The sequence below is a fragment of the Pelodiscus sinensis genome, chromosome 26 (assembly GCF_052426305.1).
Source record: "Pelodiscus sinensis isolate ZL-2025 chromosome 26, ASM5242630v1, whole genome shotgun sequence".
In the NCBI taxonomy this organism is placed as follows: Eukaryota; Metazoa; Chordata; order Testudines; family Trionychidae; genus Pelodiscus; species Pelodiscus sinensis.
In genome coordinates, this window is record NC_143077.1 from 14,502,881 (window position 1) to 14,510,783 (window position 7,903).

Sequence of the window (7,903 nt, forward strand, 5' to 3'; positions counted from 1 at the left end):
CCTATGTTGATTTGCAAGATGAGCTTCTCTAAGTCACTTCTGCTCAAGGCTAACAGAAAACTGCCAGTTTGCTGGGGAACTAGCACCTCCTGTGTAGAGCACAGGAGAGCATGCTGACACGGAGTAGTTTTGTAAAAGAAGGAAATGCTGCCCACTCATTAGAGCAGGATATGCAAGAGCAGGCTGCTGGGGTCTAGTCATAACTGGGGAAAGGGGTCTAGGGTTGAGAACAGGTAAGATTTGAAGTCCGAACCCCTGGGTTCTATTCACAGCTACAGGCAAGTCTGTTAGATACTTAAGAGCTGCTGGGTCCTTTAGCCAGCTGTGGCACTTGCTCCATGCTCTTGGATAAGTCATCTCTGTAACTTGGACACGATATTACTGACCTTGTCCCAGGGCTAAGATCCTTGGAAGACTGCAGGAGCATGAGGTACCGGCTTCAGTTTTAGTTGGAAACAGCCTGATGATGATCCAGGAACATCCAACACAGAATTAACCTTGTATCCTGCTGACTTGAAAGAGCTAGGGCCAATCTACCACAAGCCCACTGTGTCTTCAATAAAAACTGGAGAAGACAGGGTCCAGAGCACCAGCAAGCAGCACATTTACCACCCCCCCCCCCCCATGCAGTGACTCTTCTGCCTAGAGAAGACTTATAACACCTATACTTCAGCATGCTAGAATTTTCCCCCCTTGAGATGGTACATGTGGAAGAATGACCCTATCTACATCCCTAGCAAAAGCAAAAACCACCTACAGCAGGAAATAATGTAGCAGCAGATAATCCCAGTGGCATGGTAATGGACTGCCTTGTTAACACCTTGTTTGAGAGATACTACACCCCTACTGGATCAGATTCATCCTGGTTCCTTGTCTTGGCAGCAGCTGGGAGATCATACCCCAACCACCAGGCTGTAGCCTGCTAATCACCATGACAAACACTACCAGAGGAGGGTTCCATTAATGGAACCGGCTTCCTATACCACGCATCTTTGTTGGCTGCGCTCAGGTCTATTTGTATGCCCGGCTGCCTGTGTGTCAATTCACCAACTGTTGCCAAGGAAAAGGAGGCAGAGAAAGCCCTGAAGCATGCTGTAGGTTAACAGGGTGAGCTGTAGGCCAAACCCGACATAGGACTTTTGCCAGAAACTGACAGTACTACCCATCATCTTTACGCTTTTATATAGTTTCACCAAGCCCTTGTTAGCACTTCAGACCCAAATCCAGAACCAGGCTGGCACATTAGGTCAGACAAGTTTAAGGCATGTCCAGCAGTTATCTTTTGCACACCTTTGCCATGACTGACAAGCAACATATCTTGGGGGTCCTACAAGTCCTTTTCTGTGACATTGTGGATACCATTAGCCATTATACTAGCACCAGAGGGGAGAAAAAGAATTAGCCACATCACACCACCAAAATGAAAACAGTAGGAAATATTTGTTACCATTAACTCAGAAAAGAAGTGCTTTAAAGACTAACAAAATATGTGGATAGTATCATGAGCTTTTGTGGGCATAACCCACTTCTTCAGATGACCGGAGACTTTGACATGGTGCTCACTCAACCCTGTTCTGCAAGAGAAAGGCTAAAGTAACAGGGTTGATTCTAGGAGACACAGGAAAATAGTACCATTAAGAACATTTAAGGGTTGGAACCTTTTGGGTCAGGGCCACTGACCCACAGGAGGAAGAAAAAAAAAAGTCAGAGACCTCACAAATGAGAAGCTTCTGAAGAGAAACGCTCCCCCCCCCCCCATGCATGAAAGACATAAATGGTGTGGTCCAACCCTGCAGATGGGTGGCTGGAATGCCATCACAGACTTCCCCCCCATGCGAAGCTTTTGGGGCTGGCTCTAGGCAATCCAGGACTGAGGTTCCCCACCCCGAATATATTTTTGAACTGCAAGTTCAACTTGATTCAAGTCATTACCTCTTGCATTATTCCTCTCCCAGGCATTGTGAAATGGGCAGAACACAATATGGCCATGAAGACTCTGTATTGCAATTTGCTTTTTGTAAAGTTATTTTGCTCCCCAAAGCTAGTTTCAAGTTTCAGGGAACTAGCCACCAATGCAAGTGTCAGAATTTTGAGGAAAGGGAAGGAAGAACTATTAAAAAACAAACTTAATTTTATTATGTAAAAACTTTTAACTTTTATAAAAAGTTTATAAAGCAAGTACAATGCATGATTGCAGAAATCCACCTTCCTGCAAAAAGGTACAAACATTATACTCTATTATAGAGTTCAACAATAAACATGAGGCAACAGCCCCAGAACAGCTGTTTTGAAGTTCTTGTTCGCATTACCCCCTACCCAGCCCCCTTTGATTTAAAAAAAAAAAAAAAGTCACACTATAATCCAAAATATACATACAACTGCATCTCTGCAAGTCTGTTTTAAAAGCATGTTGTGGTCTCATTTATAGCCAGCCACATTTTTAAAGAGATCTATATAATGACTGGGGAACCAGCCTAACACACGGGATTTTGCTAACACAGATCTTACAGTGCAGATAAGTCTGAAGTCCCCAGTTTTTCTTGCTGTTGTGCAATGAGGCGGTTAAATTCAAATGTTCAATCAGATCCACTTAGTTGGGGGATGGAGGGGCGGAATCAAGTCTTCTTTCCTGGCCTGTTGAGTTTTATTTTCAGGCAAGAGAAGCAGAGTGGGAAGTGGAAACAGTTACTAAAAAACCAACCAAGCATCCAATGCCTTGTGCCATATGCTCCAGACACAATATCTTGAAGATAAAGGCTGAGGTCCCTCCATTATTGGAATGCATGGGGTTAAAGTCTGATCCTTTTCAAGTCAAGGTCTCTCTGCTCTTTTCTTCCTTGGAGAAAACCAAGTGTTGTGATCCCACACCTGCAGTCTGAATAGGAGTGGAGGGGAGGGGGTGGGGGATGAGAGAGAAAGAGACATGTCAGTTTCAGAGCAGATCAGAGGCAGGTCTGCATTCTGCAGACATCCTGGCGCCAGAGAGGAAACTTCTATTTACCTCCAGCTGATAAGGAATCAGGAACCAACACTCATGCTGGATGTTTGCTAATTGGCACCAAAGGGGAAAAAAAAAAAAAAAAAAAAAAAGAGACAAGCCCTTCTGTTTCTAACTCTCCACAGATGGGTCTAAAATTACAGATTAAAAGCGAGGGAGGCATGGGGGGGGAGGGAGGGCGCTTCCTGCCTGAAAACATTTTCTTCTCTTTTTTGGTTTAAAAAAAAAAGCCTCTTGATTCTCCTAATTCCAACAGGACTGTCTAAACCAGCTGCAGAGTTGGCGCTGAAAAGAATGACATTGAAACAATCATGCCTCCATTTGCAGGAGATGCAAAGAGGCTGCGACGCGGGCAGGAGTGACAATAGCTTTGGAGCGCGCTGCACATCAGGCCACTCACTACGACTGCTGTCCCGGTTTGCAATGAAGGGGAGCGGAAAAATAATAAAAAAAAAACCACCCGGCCACGGCTGGGGCAGAAGCCGCTCAGGGCACGTTCCCGGTGACAAGGGGAGCTGGGCTGGGACGCGCGTGTTCGAGTCTTACCTGGTGGGGAGGAGACATTAATGGCACAAGCGCCTCTCGTCTTTCGAGCACAGTTCGGAGGCGAATTCAGCGGCCTGCAGAAAGAGAGAGAAGCGGCGTTTTAAGGGATGGTTTTTCCCGGCGGGGCGGGAGGAGGGAGCCAACAGCAGGCCAGGCTGCGAGCACAGGGCTCTAGCCGGCTGGGGAGAGGCGCCCTCCCGCAGCCCTTTCCCCAGGGGCGCCCCGCTCTTACCTTGCGGGAGAGGAGGGAGGTGTCGGAGGACGAGTCCTGGCCCTTCGCCTGCTCCTCCAGCACGATCTGCAGGTCGAAGATGTAGTCGATGACGTGCTGCAGGATTTCCACCTGGCTCAGCTTGCTGCCCTGCGGGATGCCCGGCACCAGCTCGCGCAGCTTGGAGTAGCAATCGTTCATATCGTACAGCAGGCTCATGGGCTCCTCCAGAGCCGGGCTCTTGTTGTGGCTGCCCCGGGCGATGGCCAGGCTCTGGTCCGACAGGCAGCACACCGCTTCGTAGCAGCTCCTGACGGACCGCACCGGGCTGATGGCTTTCATGGTCAGGCTGGGCTGGGGATGCCGGCGTCTCGGGAGCGCAAATCCCCCTCCCCCAGCTGCCTCGCGCTGCCACCCCCGACTGCTCCGTGCGACGCGCTGCTAGCAACTCGGCCCCTCTGGCCTTTTATAAGCCTGCAGGAGCCCCGCCCCTTTCTATGCAAACGAGCCGCGCCGCTTTCCACGCCCCCTCCTTCTCCCTCTGGTGACAGTCGGTGCAAATGTGGGATTGAGCATTTACAAGCTGGTTAAATGGCAAAGCAGGTTTCCATTGGCTTTGGCTGACACCAAAGAGCAGAGGACATGAAAGGAATGAGGAAGCTCTGATTACAAATGGGGCGGGCCTAGCTATCAAACAAACCTTCCCCCTTTCTCCCCCTTTTGTTACTCAAGTAAAACGCTTTAAAATTCAAAGTCTAGTTCCTATTGCCCCTTCCAGAGTTTTTTTTTTCCAGTCCCCTTTAAATAACAAAAACAAACAAACAAAAAAAAAGCAGCAGCTTTGGATGGAAAAGACAAATCTCGTCTCCGCTTTAAAAGTGCATGTTTGCAAAGCACATTCCCATGATGCAACCCCTAAACCTTCAGAACCCACAAAAGCCATAAATCCCCCAACAGCAGAGAAAAATGTTTTAGTTTTTTTTTTCAGGGGGATCTTGTAAGAAATTAGTGGCGCCTTGTTCCTCAATTTGCTGCTCATATGACCTCCAGACTTTCTGGCGTCAGGAATTATCTTGTGACCAGAAAAAAAATTAATTGCGGTAAAGCTGAGGTTACATGGAGAAAACAGATTTGGGTCAGCAACTCTGACTGTAGAAACATTTTTTTAGGGGGTGGGATTTTATAAATATAAATATATATATATGTTTATTTTATTTGAAACAACAGGAACAGGATAAAAATCCAAGTGTGAATACATTCTACTGGCATAGTTACATCGGTTTAACTAAAAGAAATTTTTTTGGATGAGTGGGTCCAACTTTTGAGGTGCAGACAAGACCCATTTTACTTGGGGCCTTATCTCACCATTATTTGGTCATAAATCCAGAGTAACTCCACTTAGGTCAATGTCAGAGCAGAATCAGGCCCAATAAAACAGTTTTGGTGGAGGAGATGGTATAAAGTTATATTTAATATTTTAACTTGATTTTTAAAATCAGTCTTGAATGGGCCGTGTGCTATAAATTATTGACCTCAAGCCTGGAGATTTTTCCAAGAGCCAGCTTTTTATTTTGGAATGTGTTTTGATTATTTGTGAGTGAAACAAGGAGAGTGGGCAACTGCTTTGGAAATAATACTTTATGGCCCATGACAATGGTGTATGGCATTTGATTTTCCCCCTAGCCTATTACTGGTTTCCTAAATCCCTTGCTTGCTATTTCTGTTAATACTACTTCTTAAACTGTATTATTTCAGGGGCTGTGGGGGAGGCAAGGGCACCTGGAGTAAATTATGCCTGCCCACAAGTACAATTTACTCCAGATCTGCCCAAACCCTAGGTTGTGTGTATGTTTTTCCAAAAAAACAAAACATGCTGTATTTTTTTGGCTTTTCTCTTTTCTGCTTTCACATTTAGCTAGATTTGGAAAAAGCACTTCCCCAATCCCCTTGTGTATACAATGCTAACCATAGTCAATTTCCATGTATTTAAGCAGTCTGTATCTCACAATAAGGGTTTTTATATTTATTTTTATTTAATTTGGGGGCTAGTTTAGTGAAATGGAAAAGCTATGTACATGATTCATTCCTTCAAGACCTAAGATTGCGCATTACTGAATCTTTTAAAAAATAGTTTTTTGGTAACCCCAGTATTTTCTCCTCCTTCTTCCTCCTCCTCTGCCCGTGCCAGTTCTCACTCCTTTGAGAGTAAGGAGACTCCCTAATTTTGGATTCATTTTGAAGCCTTTTAAAGAAACCTCTCTCCTGAGAAAATAATTGAAATGAGATATTTTCAACCCTCACTCCAAACTGTTGGGAAATCTTCATTCAAATGGTGGCAACAGGAGAAGTAACCTGAACTTAATGGGGTATTTTTTTAAATAATCTTTAGCCTATTTTTCAGAATTTGGGTTATTGGCCTGGAATATCCCAAGTGTGTTATTTTTCTAATAATGTTTTTTATTATTTCAATTTTTTGTAGCACTCCTGTACCTCAGAATCAGGCCTTGCACCTACTAAAAGGTGTTTTCCAGCTCTGCCACCCAACTCATCCTTGTGCTTTTTTTCATTACCCCCTGCAACATTCCATCTTTAACCCTATTTTTTTCTTGTTCCACAAACTGAGCGATTGCATTGGAATATCCCCAAGGCTGATTTTTCAAATAACTTTTTTTTATGGCAAAGATTCTCTGTGTGCAACATGTTTGGCTGTTTGGACAGGCAGCCCCGAAGCATCCCTGAACTTTCTGTTCCCACTCTTGCTCTCTACTCCCCCCCACCCCGTCCCCCCAGTCCTCCTTGCATTTTTTATTTTTATGAAAGGATGTCATTAAGGCTTTTGTTTGAACTGTTTTTGTTTAAGAACTTTTCTCACAATCCTATTTTTTGTTGAGGAATCTGCTCCCTTTGCCCAGCTGTGTCCCTCTCCCTCCAGCTGTGTTGATCTAACTCTCAGCTCCAGACAGCCTGGCGCCAGCCTTGTGAACGTCATGCATTCACACAGGGATGCGTGGCCAAGGCAACCTTTCCGCCGCCATAGCCACCGAACTGGAACCGCACAGCCCAGCCAATGAGAGGCCGGGGAGGTGCTTCAGCGTTCGAAGGGGCGTGGCCTCGCTGGGTAGAATATAGAGCCTTGAGTAGCAAAGTTAGCTTAGTTTCTGGGAATGTGCTAACATTTTTGCATAAGGCTGTTTCCTTTTTTTTTTCTCAACTACAATTTGGTGGGGCTGGATCGTTTCTGGCCTTTTCTGGGAACTGATTCCCATTGAAAGCCAAGAATCAGAATCTTATTATCACTCACAATTTAGGCCAGTTGGGGAGTCATGAAGTCAGTTCTTTTGGCTCAACGCAGCGTTCTGTCTCCCCCCCCACACACACACACACACATTCCCCCCCGGAAAGCTTTGGAGTGCCACGATTTTTATGTTGAGAATGACCTGTGCAGTGTGTGTTTTATTAATATAAATGGGTGGGTTTAGAACTGTGCTTTTTCCTGAGTGCAAACTTTTAACAACAAGTCCCATAAAGCTCATGATAGTGACTGGTGTCTCAGGCTCTTTTTATTCAGCTGGATTTATTTGTAAAGGGAGAAAGTCAGGGAACAGCATCCCCTCCCAAACGATCTTTTCTCCAATTCTAAACGATCACTTCTCAGCCACACAACAATCCCTTCCTCCACCCTTCCCCATTCCCTTTGACTGGTTAGTTGCTTACATCTATTGCAATTTGCATCAGTTCTGTAACTTTGAGGATTTTTCTGTGGCTTGCTTCTCTAGGAATTTCTCACATAAATGGGTGCCAAATGTGCCCATGAGAAGTTTTGTTAAGATCAAACCTTTAATAAACTGAACAAAATAGGGAGATGTCAGGATAAGAAACAGAGTAAAAGTTCTGGTTCTCATCATGTATTTTGGGGTAGGAGAAAAGGAGACTAGGACTGATGATTGGAAGACTGAGATGGCAGTTGCCTGTAGTCAATGTATCATACTGACCTAACCTCAAGCTGTTAGACACTGGACTTCAGGGGATTTTCTTAGGGCTCCATAATCTTGAGGATTCCTGGCAGCATTGCATGCGTGAAAGTGATTTAGAATAGAAGAGAGGACAGAGATATATGCCCAAGCAAATTACAAGGAAGACAGTTCTTC

At 45.0% G+C, this 7,903-nt stretch overlaps 1 protein-coding gene across 1 annotated transcript; it reads right to left on the bottom strand.

Annotated features, from left to right (window-relative positions):
• Positions 1-2,113: 2,113 nt before the first annotated feature.
• Positions 2,114-4,270, bottom strand: ID3 (inhibitor of DNA binding 3). Its single transcript, XM_006111965.4, has 3 exons — positions 3,777-4,270; positions 3,545-3,618; positions 2,114-2,875 (listed from the first exon to the last, which is right to left on the bottom strand). Exons 1-2 carry the CDS (start codon positions 4,095-4,097, stop codon positions 3,562-3,564), a joined length of 378 nt encoding a protein of 125 aa, XP_006112027.1. The 5' UTR covers positions 4,098-4,270; the 3' UTR covers positions 2,114-2,875; positions 3,545-3,561.
• Positions 4,271-7,903: the final 3,633 nt, after the last annotated feature.